We start from the raw sequence: 22,030 nt of genomic DNA, 5'->3' as shown, positions 1-22,030 counted from the left end.
GAATGGGGAGGAGGGCACATCTGAGCCAAACACATTGTGCAGAACAGGAAGACAAATGTACAGATCTCCATAAAAGTTGTAACAGGTTCTTTCAGATGTGGGGTGACATTCTAATGGGACACTTCAAATAGTTTTCCTCCTTTCTCTGCAGCTTTCATACGGACTACAAATTTGAGCTTCTGAGCCATTGCCCACCACCGCCAGGATCCCAGCAAGGTGCAGCAAGCAGGACAGGCTGGCATGGGCGATGGCACAGAGTGGCATGCATGCACCTCCCACTGTTAGAAGTGCCAGAGAATGTGTGTGTGCCAAGCAGGCTGCTGCTCTTTCCACAAAGAACCTTTCAGAGGTCTATGGAAAATGTGTTGAGAGAAGCAGAAGCAGTGGTGGGTTTGGTTTGTGTGTGTCAGTCATATGTGGTTACATTAGGCTCACTCCTCCTAGAAATCCTTCTCCTAGCAGTAGGGATGCTGCTTAGCCAGGAACAGCCACGTCTGGTAAGGAAACAATACTTAATAAGGGCAAATAGTTTCAAAAGCAGCAGTACAGTATATGCAAAAAGTATTGATTTGGATGCCTTCAGAGACTCTGTGCTGGTTAAAAGGAAATTAAAAGGAAAAGAAAAATTAACAAAGGAAGCAATTTTATCTAGCGTACTGCAATATTGCTTTCACCTGCATCGGGTTTGCTTTCTCAAGAAAGGGTCTAGGAAACCAGCGCAGGAGAAAATGTACTCACAGCACGCACTCATTAGAGACGCAGCAACAAAGCCCTGACATGCTGATGGGGATTGGCCTGGTCAAGGTGACAGACCCAACTGGGTGAGGAGCAGGGCCACGGGCTGCTCTCTGCCACCAGTGCCACGGGGCTCTGCAAGGCATGAGGTCACTGCAGAGGATCACTGTGCCGGGGTGGGAGCTGAAGGCAGGTGCTGGAGGCTGAGGGACATGCAGCATGTGCTGCTTGGGCACCATGCCTACAAGGGAGCTAGGTCTGCTGGTGGTCCTTGGAGGAAGAGGACCCAGTTCCACCTGACCTGGCCAGCTGGCCAAGTCATGCTGAGCTTGGTTAATACTTGTGATGAGAAAACAAAACCAGAAATAAGTAAATACTTTTTGAAAAGAGTTTCCATTAACTCTTTAAAAGCTGACAGAATTCACTTACGTAAAGCTTGGCTCTGAGAAGCTGTCCTGGGGGGCCATTATTCCTCTCTAAGCAGAAAGAAGGCGTCAAGGGACACCAGTCAGCTCTTCTCGACATCCATCACTGCTGCATGTCAAACCGCTCCTCACGCCCTGCTCCGAAATCCCCACTTCTCCCAGTACAATGGAGAAGAATACAGAGATGTGCTATTTTCCCTTTAAAAGCAAGATCCTTTCAAACCTAAAAAAAATAATAATATAATAATGACATGAATTTTGCATAAAGTGGCACTAGTAGTGCTTTTAAAAAGAGTCGTACAAGGCAACAGGCAAAAATACAGAGATCAGAAGCCGACTTATCTTAAAAGGCCATTTTTAGATGAGAGATGAAGGAAGGAGGGCGACAGGGAGAGGTAACCAGAGCCTGAATAATATCAGAGAGAAAACCAAGGTGCAAAATTAACCTATTCCTAATAAGAAGTTGTACGGCAAAAGAAACCAAGCAGTAGGCAGCAGTTTGCTGGCATGCTCCAGGGCTTGTGTTAGGCATGACAAGCTGGCTGTCCTCTGGGGAACAGCACGGGAAGGGATATGGCTGGGCTTGGAAACAGGATGGAGTTGGGCAGCAGGCAACAGCCAGGCCAGGGAGCAGTGAGCACTGAGGTTTCATTGCATGATGTAAGCTGGCATGGTAACCACTATCAAAGGCAGTCCAAACTGGGCTCTCCTGAAGGCGGTCAGATTTGTTGTGCAAGCGGAAAACTATTAAATTGAAATTATTAAAATAAATGATAACAATGATTAAATCAGAAGACTTTAAGCTCCTACAACCTGACATTTCATGTGCACCAATTGTCTAAATATTACCGTATTTAGTAAGTGGAGAAGACGTGGAAGAATTTGCTGAAATACGCCATGGAGAAAATTCAATTATTTTCTTTTTCACCTGGATCTGCTCTTCTCAAAGCAGCCGGCGACTCACTGCAAGCCTCCTGCACCATCCCTCTGGCAAATACCTTGAGAGCAGCTCGACCAGAGGCTTTATTTTTAATCACTTCATTTTTATTAACACCCACGCTCCTGCATCTCGGGATGGAGAGCTCTCAGAGACGCAGAAGCTTGTGAGCGTGGCTATGGGAAATGACATAGAGATGACTCTAGTCCTCCTGGCCTGGTCCTCTTGAACCTCCTTAAAGCTGCAGAAGGTAGCTACCTGCAGCCTGACCCAATGACACTGAACGTGTACAGGGAAAGTGCATCTTTAAAATCATGTTGCCCCTTCAGGTTGTGCTACCTTGAAGTATGTGCTACTGCACTACACAAAACAGCAGGTGGGGTTTAGGTAACTTACAACAGCCAGCTTTTTTTTGTGCCTGTGCGTGAGAGTAAAAAGCTAAACAGCATCTAGAATGCCAGTGCGGCACCTTGTTTAACCTTAACCCACCAGGGTATCCTCCAGTGCCTGGAAATCATGTAGAAAGAAGCAAGCTAACCAGTACAATGCCAAAGAGTGGCTCTGATACTTGAGTGCGTAGCAGAGCGAGTAGCAAAGCTCTCCGGTCGGACAGATGTGTTTAGCAATTAGGAAACAAACATTTATCTACTTACCTACTGGTTTTCATTCGCTACTGTTTTAAGCAACACTTTACAAACCAAAAAGTGCCGAGGCTCTGTATCTTCAGCCCACTTTTTAGCCCCACCCAAGTTACAAAGCAAGTTCCCTCTGCCCAAGGCTTGGCTTCGCACATGAGTTCACCTGCAACCTATAGCAGCTCATAAAAGAACATCTGGAAAAACCTTGGTTCTTTTTGAGTAAACAAGCTAATTTACAGCTTGACATTTTAGCCGTGTCCTATGCAGATGACTTGCTGCTTATCCAATATTTCTGAATAAACACCCTTAATGGCTGTGCAATAATAAATAGGATATTAATACTAGGAGCCAGGAGCTGATTTAACCTTTTTTTATCTTCTAACCTCAAGAGGGACTCTGAAAAATATGCAGCTTCTTATATAATGAAATTAACAAGTTTTCAATAGCTGAAAATTACAACCATTAAGAACTGAAGCCAGCCGGCCTATAGCAGATCCAGTTCACCTCTTACAGGGTTACCGTGAGCAGCCCCAGGATCCTTGCCTTGATCACATGAGACAGCCCTGGGATGTGCACCCAAAGCCCGATGCTCTTCATCCTTTTCATGCCTTCTTGCCCCATCATCACTGCTCATCAGAAGAAGTAACTCAGGTTGACATCATTCCTACCAGAGATGGGAGCTACTGAATTATCTAAGCACAAACCTAAATACTCCCATTTAAAGGATAACTGATCTACTAAAAGCAAGTATTGTTTTGGACATGCCATGTCAGATTTATAACGCTTCGCTTTGCATTGCACTGTTATCTCTGGCTATGTCATTTGAACAACACAAAGCACCATGACACAACATGACAGCTACCATGGCAATGAGGGAGAGATGCTGGCTGTGTTCCAGCTCCATGGTGGCTCATCCCAAGCACAAGATTCAGGGGACAGGAATGGCAGTATGTCTGCAGATGGAAAGTTACACAAGTCTCCCCAATTATCTGCAGAAAACAGATCATCTGAATTCATCTGCTTTTCACATAGTTAATATTCCATTTGCTTCCATTACAGGTGATTTCATTATCTTCTTCTTCCAAACAACTTGATTACAAGGGAGGAAAAGCTCAGCCATCAGCTTTTTTGACAGTCCCAAGGAATGTGCCAGTTAAAGGCGGATTCTTTTTCTGCATAATCCTGACCATAATTCCCAATTTCCCCTTACAAAAATTCCCCTCTGTTGGGGAGAGACATCATCCTCAGCAAAGCCCTGCACAGTAATGTGGGAACTGCCTCTCCAAGAAGTTTGCTTTGGCCGATGCTCCATGAGAAACTCCTCAAGATGATAAATCACAGGAAAGATTGTAATAAAGAATGTCCTATCATAAAAAGTAACGTGTATTCAGCATCAAACTCTAAAAGCATTCTGATTCTCACTCTCTTCTAGAGGAGAGAGAGCAGATAAGGTAGCTCTGCCTTTCACTGAAAGCTATCTCCATTTTCCCAGTAACACCCAGGAAAGAAAGGTGAAAACAGCTCTGTTTTTGTATACATTCTCAAACTGGGGGAAAAAAAAAAAAAAAAAAAAAAAAAAAAAAGAAAAAAAAAAGAAAAAGGAGGATGTTCTTCAACAGAAGCTGGCTCCTTTGGAAGAAAGAAAAGCCAATCTTCCAGTTAGAAAGGGCTTTTGCTCCACAAAACATGCACTACCACAAGAAGTCCATCAAGCTCAGGTTTCCTGGTGCCAGCCTTCACACCCACCACAAAAGCCTGGGTCATGCTGGTTCCTTGCTCCAAAAGCAAAGCCATCTCCAAGCAGGTAGCCGTGCTTCATTCTGCAGATCCTATTTTCCACGTCTGTTTAATATCAGCTAGCTCCTCTTAAAATGTTATTATTCTGATATTACTGGACTCACTTATCCTGCACTGTGCCCCACATATTCTCTAGATGAAAACAAGAAATTGGCAAGTCCGGCCTGCCCATATGCCATTCAATTTGTGTCTGCTGGTGTCCTGACCTCACTTTTGTCCGAGCTGCTTAAAGTTCAACCAAGCAGCTTAAGAATCCTCCTGTACCAGAAGCTAAGGAAGCTATTCTTTTCCCCTGCCACGTAAACTTAATTTGCTTTTCAAAGGAAAATTGTAGTTTATTATTGAGCTCATCAAACGTCTGAGGAAATACACAGAAAATGCTTGGCACATATGGTATTTTTATGTGGCTTATTTTTTCACTTGTGTCTACAAGTCTGTGCAGAATTATTGCTATTTGGCATACAGCGAAAGGAAGTCTCCTGTGCATAACATGATTTAGTCTGGCCGATAAAGTGGAAGTGGATTTCTTGGTAGCATATTAAGTTCTGCTGGATGCCATTTGCACAAGAAGCAAAATTGCAGTTTCATGTTCTTTTATGATGATACATTTCCTGTCAGGCACCCTCATCTTTTTCTCTTTCCCCAAATATTAAAATCTCTCCCAGCGGTGATTCTCCAAATTTCCCATTCCCATATATTTGTTCTCCTGCAACAACCCCAATTTGTACAGGGCTGGAGCAATAGCCCTTTTCTACATGCACTGATGAGCAGTCAGCAGGCTGAGTGAGACCAACAAGGCCACAGAGAGCCAGTTAACGATCCCCAGGGCTGGGTTCTCTGTACTGGGTCAGAGAATCATAGAATCACCACAGTTGGAAAAGACCTCCAAGATCATCCAGTCCAGCCATCACCAATACTTCCCACTAATCATGTCCCTCAGTACAACATCTACACGTTCCTTGAACACCTGGTGACTCCAGCCTCCAGGACTGGTGACTCCACCACACCCCCAGGCAGCCCGTTCCAACACTTAACCACTCTTAGTGCCAAATGCAATGGAATATATCAATCTCTGTGTGATTTTTATAGCACACCACAAATGGATGCTACCAGTTTTCCCATCTAGACGGCCTCACACAATACCTTTACAGTCAGTGCGAGCGTTGACCTGAAATCCCAGGATGATGTCTACAGTACCTGTAGTCCTTCTTTCCCCTATTAACTCCCCTCTCCTTCCCTCCTGCCATATAGTTTTACCTATTATTCCATGCCTAATAAATTAGTAGTAATGCCCCAGCGTAAAACATTTATTATCCTGAGCATCATGTGACTGATGAGTGAGTTAACCTCAAATTTCTGTCCGTACAATTCATGCACATTGATTTTACATGAAAATCACTCTTGACTTGCAGGAGATGACCCTGATAAATTTAATCTCTTTAATGCTTCTTCATTCTAAATAAAGATAAAATGTTTTCTCCATAAAGTTTCTCACCAGAAAAACCTGCAGCACAACTTGGCAAAAAACTCTGCCATCCTTCCAAATTAATCAGTAAAGATTAAAAAATATAAAATCAGCATCAATGTACAGGCTGGTGAGCCTCACATCTGTGCCTGGAAGATTATGAAGCAGATCTTCGAGGAGGAGATGTTAAGGTACATGTGGGACAACGAGGTGATCCGAGACAGCCAGCACAGCTTCACCGAGGGTAGATCATGCCTGACCCAAAGGGTGGCCTTCTGTGATGGAGTGACAGCATCATTAGACAAAGAACAACTCGTCACCTACCTAGATTTCGGCAAGGTCTTTGACATGGTCCTACACAACATTCCTAATTCTTAAGTTGGAGAGATACAGATTTGAAGGATCTTGAAGGAAAAATGTATATTTGGTTGGATGGTCATAGCCAGTGGGCTGTTGTCAATGGCTCTGTGTCCAGGTGGATGCCGGTCACAAATGGTACCCCCTAGGGGTCTATCTTGGGACCAGACAACAGTATCCCGGGCTGCATCAGAAGAGGGGTGGCCAGCTGGGCAAGGGAGGTGATTGTCCTCCTGTACTCTGCCCTCGTGAGGCACCATCTGAGAACTGCGTCCTAACCTGGGGCCCCCAGTATGGCAAGGAGGTGGAGCTGTTGAAGTGGGTCCAGAGGAGGGCCGTGAAGATGATTAGAGGTCTGGAGCACCTCTCCTGTGAAGAAAGGTTGAGGGAACTGGGTTTGTTTAGCATGGGGAAGAGAAGGATCCGAGGAGACCTTCTAGTACTTGAAAAGGACTTACAAGCAGGAGGTTGATGGACTTTTTACACTGTCTGATAGTGATAGGGCAAGGGACAGTGGTCTTAAAGAATGTAGATTTAAGTTAAATGTTAGGAAGAAATTCTTTACTCAGGGGATGCTGAGGTGCTGGCACAGGCTGCCCAGAGAAGCTGTGGATGCCCCATCCCTGTAGGTGTTCAGAGCCAGGTTGGATGGGGTGCTGGGCAGCCTGAGATGGTGGGTGGCAACATACCAACCCAAGCTGTTCTATGACTATAATTCTGTGATCAAAATGCTGATTCCTCAAAGACCAAATGGCTCAGCCAACTTGACAGCTCTGTTAAAAAGATGTGCCATGTAATCAGATCTGACAGCTGCTGTCAAAACCACCAACTGGAATGCTGTGGCTGGCTGGAAGAGGCACCATTTTGGGGCTGCCTCATTGCTTCTGATACAGCTCCACATCTCTCACGGTGCATTCTCAGGGTGGGTGGCACCAAGCAGAACCTCTTGAGCCACGGGTCCCCCGAAGAATAGCCCATAATGAGGGCTGAGGGGCCTTGCTGCTAAGATAGCGATATTATCCATGGATTTGCTTCGCTGGGGCAGGGGCCAAATTGTAAAAATGTATTTCGTGCTGGCTACCTTACTGCAGTTTTTCCCGATGGTGCACAGAGTACGGGTGCAGGACGAATCTCGAGCACTTTCAGAACCTTTAGAGAAGGAAGAGCCGCAGGAGTGAGGAAAGCGGTATGTATTCCGCGGTGTCTCTCGCCACCTACCGACGACGAGCGATGGGATACAAGCCCGGCCCCGGGACCGGCCCGCCCCGGGAAGCCCTCCACCGCCCAGGGCGGGCCGGCACCGGGGCCGGGCTCCTCCCGCAGCCCTTAAGAGCGGCGGCCGCGGGCGGCGGCTCGTGCCGGGGCAGCCATGGGGGAGGCGGCGGGGGGCAGCGCGGTGCCGCCGCCGGCGGAGGCTGCGGGCGGAGGGCAGGTGAACGCCCTGACCGTGCTGGCCCTGCTGGAGAAGCTGGTGTCCATGCTGGAGTCGGTGGAAGGGCAGCAGCGGCAGATGGAGCAGAGGCAGCGGGGGCTGGAAGGGGCGGTGAAGGGCATCCAGGGGGACCTGGGCAAGCTGTGTCGCAGCCACGGGGCTACGGGCGCGGCGGTGGAGAAGCTGCTGGAGAAGTCGCAGAAGGTGTGCGCGCACACCCGCGCCGTGCGCGAGCGGCTCGAGCGGCAGTGCGCGCAGGTGCGGCGGTTGGAACAGCACCACGCGCAGCTCCTGCGGAGGGACCGCTTCAAAGTGCTCATCTTCCAGGTGAGGAGGGGCCGCGCAGAGCCGCCGGCTCCGGGAACGCGGTGGGACGGGGCCCGCTTTGCTGCTGCTGCTGGCGGACGTGGGAAGGGAGGGAGCCCTGCTGCTGCTGCCGCCTCGCCAGCCTGCAGGAAGGGCCCGTAATAACTCCTGGCAAGCTCGGGGAAAAGCTCCCCTTTTTTTGCTCTTTGCAAACTTGGGGAAAGAGCCCTGCCCTGTTTACTTTTAGCAAATGTCCCCTTTTGCCAACTCTTAGCAAACCCAGGGGACAGAAACTGTTTCCCCAGCTCTTGGTGAAGTTTGAGAAAGGCCCCATGACCCCTCTTACCAAACCTTCAGAAAGAGCCTTGTTCTGCTGTTAGCAAACTCAGAGAAGGAGCCCATTTTGCAGACTTGGAACACAATCCCATATTGCTAACTTGGTGCACAGATCCCTTGTTTTCCTAACTTTTAGCAGACTTGGGCACAGAGCCCCTTTGGTGAACTCCTAGCAAACTTTGGGGAAATTCCCGATTTGCTAATGTTTGGCCAGCTTGGGGAAAAAGCCCCTGAACACCACCCTTCATCTGCCTGCAAGAGCAGGGCAGCGGTGCAGCCCCTGCCCCACTCCCACCCCAATCAGAGAGGAGCTAAAAATGCAGCGAAACTTCCCAGGAGCCCATCCAGTGATAGCAGCAGTTTGCATATTTTCCCCTTTTTAAGCAATGGGCTGGACAGAACGCGGCATGAGCTTTAACTAAACACAGGATGTGAGTTTTACCTCTGGGGGAAAAAAAAAAAAAAAAAAAGAAGAAGAAGAAAGAAAATGAGGGGGTAAAAAAAAAAAAAGAGAGAGACACCTACACAGTGTACCAGAGATGGAGGACAGATGTGGGGCTGCAGCTCAGGTGTGTCACAGCTCTGTACACTGAGGTTGTTGGCTGCGTTTTATGGCGTCAGTTGCTCACTCTGCTCTTTAGGCAGTTGCTTCCTGCTTTAAAAAAGAACAACAAACCCTTAATTTTGACAAAGTTGGCGGGTCTGGCCAGTGGCCAGCCACGTCCTCATGGAGAGGAAGCCCCATCTGCTCTGCTTATTGTTCTCCCAAATGACAGTGTGTGTGGCGTGGCCTGGAGAGGAGGGGCTGTTATAGTTTCCACCCCAGAAGGAATGTGTAAATGATTCCAGGAAGAGCTACATGGAAATATGCACGTTGCTGGGCTTCTCTGAGGGCTTTGGGAGCTGCTTCTGTGAGTCAGATCGTGGCCACCTCCTGTTAGCTGAGAATGGACACCTCCAGGCCCACATCTTGACTGCATCCCAAGTGGAGGTTGCACTTATCTTGAGCAGGGGGAAGGAAATTTCATGGCACATATTACAAGGTACACAGTGTTTTCCTTCAGGAAACCCAACTTTTAGCATTTTTAGAAGGCATAGCACATAGAGTGAAGATAGCTGTATGTGTGCTGTGCAGGTGGGACCCCGTTGCTACTGCAGTAACTGCAGGCTGTGAGTGAAGGAAACCACACCAGGAAGTGTTTGGAGGACGAAGCAGCATCCTGACAGCTTGCTTCCTGCCACTAACCAGCCCTGCAAAGTTAAGCACTGCTTACATCCATTAAAGTCAGAGCCCTTCCTTAATGCTGGGTCCTAAAACACAGCCTCTGTCACAAGGATGTCACTGACCATGTTCTGGTGGGGAGGGAACATCACTGACTTAGAGTGGGCGCAGAACACAAGCGTTAAGGAAGGCAGGCTGCCATTCAGCTGATGAATGCAATGACTCGGGTGCTCTGGGGTGTGCCCAGGGCTCTCACCGGGCAGGAGGTGGGATTTTCCACTGGGAGGGTGCAGCCAGCAGAAAAGCGGGCACTTGCCAGGAGCACAGGCAGCCTCCTCATAGGAGGGACTGGGGCTGGAGGAGTGCTAGCCAACGTGGGGTAATTGGAGGGAGGGAAAAGAGAGCAGAAAGCTGGCTGGGGTTTCTACTTTTCCAGAGAAAAACAATACCAGGAAGGAGAAGTCAGCAAGGCCATATTGATGCCAGATTTCTTTAAAAACAAAGGTAAAGCTGGTTGGGTGCAACTTCTCTTCGGTCTGGAGAGACTTCTTTTCAACTCAAAATGAAAACAGACTACCCACAGCACCTTTCTTATTAGGACCCACTTTTCCAGTGTAGGGAGAAGCTCAGAGTTAAAATCAAAACGGAAGTTTTCTCTCCCTAGACCGTCTGCACTGCTCCTAGTTTGAATATATTTGTGGTAATTGGAGGTAATTTTAATGGCACCGTATCCAAGTGTTTGGGGATGCTGAAGTTATTACAAATGACACAGCAATTTAGCAAAACACTGAAATGACTGTTTCAAAAATCCTTGTTAAGCTTTGGCATTGTTACTTTGTGCTTGCCACATGACTGGGTTTTTGGTGGTGGTTTGGTGGGCCGTTTTACTTTTAGCTGTAGAAGCAGAATTCGAGATAGAGAAAGGCCCGTGTTTAACTTTTCACTAAAATGTTGTGTTTCCCAGTGAATAGGCCAGATACAGTATGACAAAGTTATAGCCTAGGGTTGAGCACCCTGATACTCAGACCCATTTCAGATGCTGCTCTTGGTGAATGCTTCGTCCCCAGATGAGTGCTCTCATTTGGGAGGTTCAAGTTGGATATTAGGCAAAGCTTCTGCTTTGAAAGAGTTGTCAGGCACTAGAACAGGCTGCCCAGTAATGTGGTAGAGTCACTATCCCTGGAGGTCTTCAAGAAACAATGTGGTACTAAGGGACATGATTTAATAGACAATATTGGTGATAGTTGGATGGCTGGACTAGATGATCTTGGAGGTCTTTTCTAACTGTAATGACTCCCTGATTCCATATTGGTTACTCTTACATTGATTAATGACAGAAACATCTCGCATGGCCCCTGGGACTTGATCCAGATAGGGCATCAGAATGGAGTGGCCAAGCCACAGACACCGCAGCCTGTACAGGACATGCAGATGGGCAGCCAGACACATCCTCCTCCTCCTGCAGCCCCAGCCCCTTTGGGACATGCTGGTCTGAAGAGCATGGGTGGGAAGGAGGTGGAGCTCCGGCTGCTTTTAGGAGCATTAGCCATGTCCTGACAGAAATACCTGTTTGCAGAGCAAAACAAGTTTGAGGCTAGTAATCATTTAGGCATTACAACAGCACCTAGCAGCATGGACTGCTGTGGGCACAGAAAAATGCCACCTCCCCTTCTTGAGGGCCTCTTTCTACATGCAATCTGGCAAATCCAACAAAAATCCAAACCAAAGCACTTCCCTGCTGCAGCATCAGGCACACATCCACCTGCTTCCTCAGGCTTCAGAGTCATGTGCTACTCACTGTGGTTGCCATATTCTTCCTCAGCATATGCTGTGGATGGGATGATGACCTATGAGAGGTTCTCAGGAAGAGCTGGTCACAGCCAGAGGAAGGCACTGCTTTTGACTTTGCTCATACTCCTGGCATTAGCAAAAGCTCGCATGCAGAGAACTGGCACCCTTCTTTTCAGCTCTACAAGGAAAAATAGAATTCAGGGTCACAAGCTACATACAAACTGACATCAGAAAATGCAAGTGCCATTTTTGAACTCAAATCTAGATAATGAAAAGAGGTATTGCTCCTTTCCTAGAATTTTATATTAGATCAAGAGGAAAAAAAAATTACACCTTTTTTTTTCCTCTCCTCTCATGGAAAATAGCTATGCAGTTTGTAACCATTGGCATTTTTCAGTGTATTGTTCTCATCTTCCTAAATGAAATACCAGACAGCTCAGATGTTTATCAGAAGAGAATACAGATGTCATGTGGACACGTTAGGCCTAGAAGTTAACACCAGCTCACTTATAATGCTGTACCAGTAACTGAAATGGGAAAGGCTGTTGCAGCACAGAGCACTCCTACTACACCACCTCTGTGTTTCCAAAGCCTTCTAAATCATTTATTTTTATGTGCATTTTAATGGTTATCATAATCATAAGGTCTTCTACACTTGTGAGATAGGAAAGCATGCTACTCCCATTTTTCAAGCAGAGTAAGAGGTGCCCAGAGGCTGGTGTTCGCGAGGCCATATGGGAAACTTAGACAGATATGTGATTTCTTAACTGCCAGTACTATCTGATTGCCAAAGACCACCTATTATCTGCTTTTAATTGAATCATTGGCTCGTTAGCACACAAAGAGTGGTTTGGTTGGGTTTTATTAATTATTTTTAAAAGAACAAGGATAAGTTGACTGTTTCCCTTCTCCTGAGTCACAAATCTGACAAAAGGTGAAATAAATCCACGCTTGTATTTTCAGCAGTCCTTCAGCCTGACATGGCCATAGTCTGTCACTGAAGACAGCCATGCTGTCCACCTCTGGGTCTAACCGCTCTGGGCTCAGCCTGTGTGATGTCCCTCTCCTAGAGTCACACATCAAAAGTTACAGCCTACCCATACTCGTTGAAATCAGTTTTCTGTGCCATTCAGGAGCTCACAGCTGAATGCTGAGTTGTTTAAAACCGTAAGCAATTACCTAGGTTTGGAAAGAATGCACAAGACGAGTAAATTATGTTTTCTACTGAGTTCTCGTGCTCTAGGGAGTAATTTAAAACTGCACCCACTCACATAATCCACATTTCATTATCTGCAGCAGGAAGAAAATACAAATATTTGTACTGCAGTTAGAGTTACACTCACTTACAGCTGGCGCAGGTGCTTTCTGTAGTCGTGGTCACTGCGAGGAGAGCTGCAGCAGCAGATGGAGAAGGGTGCTGGCTTTGTCAGGGCTCCCACCACAGAAAAAGCACTGTCTATACAACTGCACCCAAACCATGGGAGCATCCAGACCACATCCAGCCATCCCGTTGGTGATGCTTTTCTTTATCCTGCAGGGTAATGCATCCCACTAGCGAGCAGTTATTCACCAGCATATCGCTGAGCTGCAAAAGAGCCACACAGTAGCCTTTACTATTTTATTTTTAAAGAAAGAAACAGAACTGCACAAAGTAGCATGGCATCTTCTGCCATCCTTATACAGCCTTGCCTGCAAATCTAACTCAAAACAGTTCTCCCAGCACTCACAATTGTATGCCCAGCCCTGCAATAATGAGCATGAACTTGACAGCATATGTGGCCTTTTTTCACCTTTTAACTGTAAGCTCAGGCCCACTGGGGAGAGAGCTGAGGTTATTACAACCATTTCACTCAGCACTTGGTTCTCTTATATCTAATGATAATTTTTTTGGTTAAAAAAAACAACAAAAAAAAGACCTAATAAATCCTTCCAAATCACAACATTTTTTTTTCATTTCTCAGTTACCAATGTTTAGTATTTCCCAGTATACTAAGAAAACTTCCTTTTCTTTTTTTCTGTGCTCTAAATAGCTGTAGAGCAGCAAGGATTCTAAATACCCTGGGCCACACGGCTTACTCTACAGCAAGATGCTTGGGAGAGGAAAGGTCTACAGATTTTCCCCAGACTCCACGGTTCTCTCTCCATGAAGACAAAGCATTCTCAGTGCCTGAGCAGTCATCTGTGTAGCAGAGGCCTTTAAGATGTGTTTAAGGCACATCAACACTAGCATCAGCGTTTTTGGCCAACCCCACCGAAAGAACTCTTCCCCTTGGGTCTTCCCAAAGACCTAAGGCCATCCAAAGCAAGTCAGGTCACGCAGGGAGTGGGGAGCATCTGTCAAAATCTTATTATGTATCCAGCGTGCAAAACTTCACTCCCTTAACTCCTGAAAGTAATATTCAGATCACTGTGATCATAGAAAGCTGAAAAATAAATAGTGGGTCATCCTTTACGCGCCATGCTAAGTCCAGTGTTAGCCAAGAAGCTTCACTGTCTTTGCTTCTAGTTGAGGACAAGGCCTGTACAGGTGATCTGTCTGCACCAAGGTCTCTGTAGCCATGATACCACCCCTTCATCTCAGGGGTAGGTGCACAAACTCACAGCTGAACTGTTTAAAAACAGAAGCTAATTTAAATGACAAATAATGGAATTTCCATTCTGTATACAATCCAAGTCACTCTGAAAGAGAAATCTTGCAGTTGACAGCTCATTAGTCTTAAACTGTACCAGATAATGGTTCAGCAAGCTTTGAGTGGCTTGTTACTGGTTAAATACGCTGAAACAAGAAGAAATGTTCGGCATCCTTCATCTCACTGTTGGAATTAAAAAAAAAAAAAAAGGAAAAGTAATTGTTCAGGGTTGTGGTTTATTTATTAAATCTGTGAACTATGAAACTCAAATATTGTCAATTCTTTCAGGAGGAAAATGAGATCCCTGCCGGTGTTTTTGCAAAAGAGCCTGTTCCCAGCATTACAGAAGGAAAAGAAGAGCCTGTAGATGAGAACAAAACGCTGGAAGAAACCCTGCATGCAGTGGAATTGTCTTCAGAGGATGACATACATCATGAAGATGATGTGGGTGACAGCGCAGACGAGAAAGCAGAAGAGTCAAGAGCTGAGAAAATTAAAAGAACCAGCCTGAAGAAGGTCGACAGCCTCAAGAAAGCATTCTCCCGCCAAAACATCGAGAAGAAGATGAACAAGATCAGCACAAAGATTGTCTCACCTGAACGGAGAGAGAAGATTAAGAAATCCCTTACAGTGCACCATCAGAAATCCTCCTCTTCCAAGAGTTCACCTTTCAAAGTTCCGCTGACGTTCACTGTGAAGAAATCTCGTGAAGGAGAAAGCCCTGCTGAAGCTGAAGACAGACCAGCAGATACAGTAAGCACCGACCAGGCTGAGAATGAGGAGGAGATGTCCTTCGCTGACATGCACTCAGATATGACCCCCACCACATCTCTGGCTGAGGAGAGCAAAGCGGTCATTGATTCTTTGGAGAAAGAAGCCAGGATGGAAAGCAGCGTCATGACAAACAACAACATCGAGCTGTCCATTGTTGAGGATGATGAAGAGTATGGGATGCCTCTCGAAGATTCCAGCCAGAAACTGTATGATGAAAGGAGCAAACCAGTCAGTGGAGAAATGGAAGAATCCGATGAAGAAACAACCCAAGCAGCTGTTCTGCAGATAGACCAAACAGCCTGAGATGTGAGAGCCGTCCTTCATCTTCCAGATACTGACGGTTTTGCCTAGGTGAATAACTGGTTTTTGCTACACGTGTGGTAGTGGTGTTCGGGTTTCTTCCAGCCTTCTCTCTGCAATGATAATTTACTGCATCGTATTGGAATGCAGAGGGAACACAGCCAACAACTCGGGCTGCAGCGTGCTCCAATTTTTAGGCCAATCCTCTGGTATTCATTAATGTAGAGATACTGTCAGCTGCAACAGGAGACTAACAGGAAAAAAGAGTATGTCTAGCAGGAGCAAGTTGCTCAGCTGGCTTTCTTCTAGTTGGGTCAGAGAAATGCAGGGAGAGTAATCAAAGCCCAAATACTTCTTTTTTCCTCTCTCAGAGTATTTAGTACTGTGAGTAATTTTGTATGTAAATGTAGAAATACCAATGAGAACACTTGAGTGTGGTTTCTTTGCTATGCTCTGTGAATGCTGACTGCCTCTGAAGCTGCATACCTGTGCAGCTGGTGTGGAGCTTTGCTCCCTGATGTTGCAAGGCCAGAAGAGCAGAGTACATAGCAAAACTGAAAAGTTGGCTCCTCCAGTCTCTATGGGCACAGAAGTTTTGCCAGTAGTCTCTCGATTAGAAGAAATGACCATGTTTATATGGAAATGAAAAGATGTATTTCATGCTACCGGAGTTACAGAAATACATTAGTGGCAGGCATGAATGTGTAATCAGCTGCTGTACCTTTAATGGATTGGAACTAGTTAAAAAAAACAGGGAGGAGTTTGATGGAAACAATAGAAACACACAGATAGTCTGAAGGAAGTATGAAATGCTATGAAATATTAAGGAAAAAGGGGAGGAGGGGGGGGAGCAAAAATAGAAGCCCACTATATTAAATCTATACTTCCAGCTTAAAGAATATATACTCAGATAACACTAATTAATTAATTCTTAATCCTTGTAACAATATGCTGTCAAACTTTGCACCTGCACAACTTTGTATCTCAGAGTATTTTGGAAATAGTATAATTTATCTTTTTACAAATTATTTCATATATATAGAGTTATATCTACACAACAGAGTTAGATAATTACAGGGATGTAAGGACAATGCTTCAAAAAGGTGAAAATGCTTTTTTAGGCATGTCTCAAGGGAAAATTGCGTTAGGCACCGAATACGATGACAGGCATGAGTTTACGTAGGAACGAGTCTGCAAAGGCACAAGATTTGATTCTCTTTTAATAACTTAGCTCAGGATCACCTCTGTGCTCACAAAATCGGATGCATAATTTTTCAAAATTTGGAAATTCGAAAATGAGAGGTTCCAGAGGAGCCCATTCGCTATGAATGTTCATTCCTGTCACTTCACAAAGGTAAGGGTGCGGCAAAGAAGGGGAGGCACAGTACCCACAACAGTCACCTTACATCCTTGTTTGTTTATGCAGTGGGTTTATTTTTTTATATATATACAAATATAATTCTACTGATGCTTAACATTGCACTAAAAGGTTGCTTCCTTCAACTTGTATTTAGAATCACCAGTTATAGGGGAAATAAAAACTACAGCAAAAATGCCATTGTGACATGTTGCGCAGATACTGCTCCACAGAGGTGGTATCTGTGACCAGTAAATCACACTGGAAATTAGTTGGTAAAAGCTTACTGTAGGCAAGTACTGTTAGAAGTTAAGCTCTGAAGTATCCAGCATCATATAGGAGATACTGTTTGCAAGGAAAAAATAAGGCATAACTCATGTGGCTTTGTTTCTATTTTGTATTAACTACAGTGGATTTCCAATGTTTTTACTTGTAACTAACGACAAATATGACAAATAAAAGCCTAACATGAAACACAGCTCTTTCAGTCTTTGGGAGAAGCGGTGCAAGAAGCTGGCAGATTAAATTTAAAGGTCAGGTATTTCCGAGTGCATTGGTGTCCCCTGCTTTTCTTCCTCAGCATCTGCTGCTGTTTGGTGATGCAAACGCCAGTGCTCAGGCTGTGCTTCCAGACCCTGTCAAATCTCTAACAGAACTGAGCACAACCAGACAGTTCCCCAAACCTGCCAGCTCCACATGCACACTTTATCAGACCACTTTAAATAGTCCTGAAAGCATATCTATGTTGAACTGTCTAAGCTGCTTCCAGACACGCATGGCCTGTCTGTGCCGTTGAGCTGTGTAGCAGAAATGCTCAGTCACAGCCTGAAGGGTGGAGGTCAGGTGCAAGCAATGCTCCTGGGTGACTGGAAGGGCTGGAGCCAGGATCCACCCCTTCCCAGACCGCATTTAAGGGCTGGCAGTGGAGATAAAGGTATCTCACTGGAGCTTCCTGTACAGCTGAGGTCTGTACTTTCTGTCACATTATAGCCTTACAACATTATATTTGGCAAGCCAACTGGGTACTTCTTTGCAATAGTTTTACTTAAAAAAGAAGTAGCGTGTTGGATGGCCACTGGGACCCCAAATACACTGACAGAGGAACTTCTGGGGGAAACCCTAGGATTCCCAGGTTCTTCATCACTAAGTGCAACACAGATTATTGAAGAATGGAGACGTATAAGGGACAATGGTCTCATTAAATCCCCTTCAGAAATGGCTTTCTCTTGAAATAAATTAGGACAAAATTTCTTGATAATCAAGGAAAGAGTAGCAGCAGCATCTGCTGCAGTATGGCCACTGCTACTCACTATTAACAAATAACATTCATCTGAGGAAGAAATAAAAGATGAAAATGAGCTTTTAAAAGCCCAAATTCGGTAGCTGGAAAAGAAAATTACATATTTGATAGGGTGAACTGCCCCACTTAGAAATGCAACTTCTCCTTTGAAATTAAGACTTCATTAGAAAGGGAAAAGGGTAACTTAGGATCCAGGAATCCTACTGCTATAGTTGAATCTAAGAACTAAAAGAAGGCCAAGTAGTCTGGGAAGATCTGGGAACCTCAGATCCTCTAGACATAAGACTGGCTGGGTTGTCACATAACGAGTGTGACACACCACATTGTGTGTAATGGCATGCCCATATGCAGCCACTGAACTTATGCATTTGCTGCAACTTAAAAAAAAGACCTTAAGAGAACATACCAGCCTGGCTTTTGAGATGATGGGATAAGGGGCCTGAAAGTGTGATAATTAATGGACCCAAGATTTCCAAACTTGCATCCGTTACCACCCATCCAGCCCTCAGACAGACTGTATGTGATGGCAAAATTTAGTGACAAAAGCCATTCTTAAATTCAGTACGTTATGGCAGCATGTAGAATCACATGGCCAAATAAAAGTGGTGTGCCAATGGATACTGGTCTGTGGACCTCAATGGAAGAACTCCAAAATCATATCAGAGAGCTAGAGATGAAAGAGGCCCTTAATGATGACACATTTGAGAGTCCAGACCTGGTCAAGTTTTTGGCAGGAATGAGGTGTGTCATACTACAATAAGTCCCTTCTCACCAGTGCCATAATAGAAAAAAGTTCAGGCGTTCCAGGTCTCTTCCATGCCAAGTAGGCTGCAAGAATCTGGGGGTATATAGGCATACCAGTTTTCCTTTATACCCCACTTAGCACAGCTGTTGAAGCCTTTGTATTGGCTCACAAAGAAAGGCCAAAAATGGGACTGGGGAAGAATGGAATAAGAGGCATTCCAGCAAGCAAAACTAGCTGTTAAACAGGTTCAGGTCTCCTGCCTGATATCGTCTGGGCATGCTGAGACTGCAGTGCTTGCTCCAAGATGAAGTCGAGACTATTGCCTCAAACAACAGCTCGTCACAGGGCACAATCCTCTCCAGTGATGGCAGGCTGATTACACTGGGCCCCTCCCTCAGTCTGAGGGGGTGAGATACGCCCTGACCTGTGTCGACACTGCAAGTGGACTAATGTGGGCCTATCCAGTACTAGGAGTGAACCAGGCATATACCATCAAGGTGCTCCCCAAGTTGATGACTGCCTACAGGACACCTCAAGTCATTGAGAGCGACCAAGAGACTCATTTCACTGGTGTAACGGTACAATGCTGGGCAGAAGAAAACAACTCTGAGTATCAATTCCACAGCCATATAATCCTACAGGGGCAGCCTTATTGAACGCTATACAGGAGTCTGGTCTGGACAGAACGAGTATGCTAATTTTTGATAATACTGTCCTCCTGTCACCGTAAACAGCACAGAACCAACCTAAAAACAATGGGTTAGTAGCAGACGTTATATGGAACTGTAAGGTAGCAACAGCATCGGAAGACTGTGAGCCTGAGACACTCAACCAATGAGCCAGGAGAGGCTTTACCTGCATTGGACCCAGTGTATGTAACAGAATGGATTTCACTGACTACTTGAGCAAATTCTCCCTTGTCACTGGGAGGGTGTGCAGCTGTTATTGCTATAATGAATAAACTGCTCTTCACAGAGATCTTTGTCTGCTTAGAAATTATTATCTTGAGTGTGTTTCTCACAATTTGGTACTGAAACCCAGGAAACGAGGTCGCCTGCGGTGAGCCTCTGCCTCTACAGCACAGGATGGTACATCCTGTTCTTATTCCTGCAGCCCTGTGGGTTGGCGGTGGTGGGTCATCGCAGAGCCGGCTGTGGACCCAAGGATGTTTTTAAGAGGCAAGATCTGAGAACAGCTGGGAAATAGGGATGGACAGGGGGCACTGCAGTATGGTGTGATTGACCTGATAATTCTTGGCAACTCTGCACAGATTAAGGTAAGAACAATGGTGTTGATTAAGTATTGCCTTGGAGGTCAAGGTCTGGGACTCATGCTGTACACGAACGTCTTGCAAAAAGGTACCCCTCATTTTCTAGAACCAAGAATTGACATGTGTGACACTGCAGAAGAGCAGTTCCTGCAGTAATATGACCATGGGTTGCTGAGAGAAATGGAGAATAAGAGTTCCAAGGTGGGGTACAGAGAGAGGGTCCCTAGGGCAGTGACTGCTATACGTTCTTTACGAAGTATGATGAAAAATTGGAAGAGGAATTTGAGAACAAGGGATAGGGAGGGATAAGGAATCCTCATAAGGGATAAATGGAAAGTGATTAGATATTGTGTTGTATGGCCTGAATAACCAATTGCAGGGCAATAAGTATTTTGGCCAAAATATGTGTCAGACTAGGATTGCATTTGCCAGGCTTCAAATGTACACGTAAACAGTAACACTCCTTTATTTATTATTTTATTGTTTTGTTTTGCTTGGGAGGAGGAGTCCGCATAGGCTGCTTATTGGATTTAGAGAGTACAGCAGTTAATCATGGCTAGACACAATTCTGTAGGTAAGGAAGAACAGAGAAACCCCAAATAGAATCCTTTAAGCTGTTCACTTCCTGTACCTTTCCCTAGGATTAAGCTCACTCACTTTACTCTATGGAATGGCACTTCTCCCTTCTCCCCCCCTACCATCCTGGCCTCAAGTCAGGTCCTTTAAATGCAGGAGGGAGGAGACAGCTAACAGAGTGGAGGGCATTGGCTCTGATCAGCCCCTTAACAGCCCACCTGAACCGAGCTCTGTGAATAGTGCTGATGCTGAAAAGAAAAAGTTCTGCCAGCTTGAGAAAGAATTAGAACAATGCACAAGGAATATTAAAAATTGTCCCTTTCCCAAATCTAACACCATTAACCCCTCTAACACTTCCATGTATCCTCTTAGGGAAGTTCCAATGTTATCAGGAGATGCAGGATATGTAAATTCCCCACTTAGTAGTGGGGAGGTGAGAAAATTTAAAAGGGAAATTAAAATCTTTAATGAAAGATCCTATTGGATTTGCAGAACAGTTCAATCAATTTTTGGTCATCTTTAGCTTGTAAAATATTGGGACTTAACAGAACACCTTAAGAATAACAGAGGTAGAGGGATCAGGAATTGTAGTTTGACTTTTTGAGAATACTGAATTAAAATGGGAAGATAAAATAGTCACACAGCAATTGTTATATGTGCCAGAAACAGGGACCAATTCACTGGGGAGTGATTTAATAGTTATATTAGGATTGCAGTTGAAAACATGTTAAACAGATACAAGGGTGTCAATGAATATGTTAACAGCTGATGAAAAAGAACTATATCCAGAAGTGTGGACAGGTGAAGGGAACCGGGTTGGGCTCACAATTGCTCACTTAAAAATAAATGTCCAAGGAGGGAGTGAAGCTGCGAAGCAGCTACAATATCCCATACCTTTAGAAAGGATAATGGGTCTACAGCAGGTGATACAAACATTGGTTAAGGATGGTCTTCTGGAACTGTAATACTTGAATTTTGTCATCCTGTAATACTTGAATTTTGCCAGTACAGAAGGCAGATGGCACCTATTGACTGGTACAAGATGTAAGAAAAATTAATTAAAGAGTTCTCAAGCGACACACCCTGGTTTCTAACCCCTATACTCTAGTGAGTCAAATCCCACACGGACATAAACGGTTCAGTGTAACAGACTTAAAAGATGCATTCTGGATTTATGCTTTAGACTTGGAGAGTCAAGATCATTTTGCCTTTGAAAGCAAGGATCCAGAAATGGGTCAAAAGTAGCAATATAGGTGGATTGTTTTACCCTGAGGCTTCACGGAATCAACTAATTTATTTGGATGAGTGCTGGAGAGAAATTCGGGAAAGTTTCAGGTTGAAGAGGGGGTAAAGGTGTTACAATACACGGATGATAAGCTAATTTGGGCATGGGCATGTGATTTCTGAGGGGAAATGGAGAATTAATTCTGAAAGAATTCAGGGAATTGTGCAGCTGTCTTTGCCTGGGACAAAGAGGGAGTTGCCAAAGTTTCTAGGTTTAACTGGATACTGTAGATTATGAGTAGAAATGTATGCACAAAAAAAATACAAAGAGATTGTAACTCAAACTATCAAAGGGAGAACCCAACATATTAAAATAGACAACAGAGAAAAAAGAATTAGTAGAAGTATTGAAA

The 22,030-nt window shown here is 45.0% G+C and overlaps 1 protein-coding gene and 1 long non-coding RNA gene across 4 annotated transcripts in view; one reads left to right on the top strand and one right to left on the bottom strand.

Annotated features, from left to right (window-relative positions):
- Window positions 1–22,030, bottom strand: part of LOC107053801 — a 30,804-nt gene that overhangs the window by 3,298 nt on the left and 5,476 nt on the right. For all 3 annotated transcript variants that reach the window (XR_005861315.2, XR_005861318.2, XR_005861319.2), the window contains 2 exons: window positions 11,449–13,026; window positions 1,165–1,383 (listed from right to left, as the gene is read on the bottom strand). This is a non-coding gene — a long non-coding RNA (uncharacterized LOC107053801). The remainder of the gene's footprint in view (window positions 1–1,164; window positions 1,384–11,448; window positions 13,027–22,030) is intronic.
- Window positions 7,710–16,976, top strand: PRKCDBP (protein kinase C delta binding protein). The gene is made up of 2 exons (XM_421903.7): window positions 7,710–8,113; window positions 14,360–16,976. The coding sequence occupies exons 1-2, from the start codon at window positions 7,724–7,726 to the stop codon at window positions 15,146–15,148; spliced, it is 1,179 nt and encodes a 392-aa protein (XP_421903.3). The 5' UTR covers window positions 7,710–7,723; the 3' UTR covers window positions 15,149–16,976.

This window comes from Gallus gallus, chromosome 7 (genome assembly GCF_016699485.2).
Source record: "Gallus gallus isolate bGalGal1 chromosome 7, bGalGal1.mat.broiler.GRCg7b, whole genome shotgun sequence".
Taxonomy (NCBI): domain Eukaryota; kingdom Metazoa; phylum Chordata; class Aves; order Galliformes; family Phasianidae; genus Gallus; species Gallus gallus.
The sequence above is the reverse complement of the archived record's forward strand: the minus strand, read 5'-3'. Positions and strand labels throughout refer to the sequence as shown.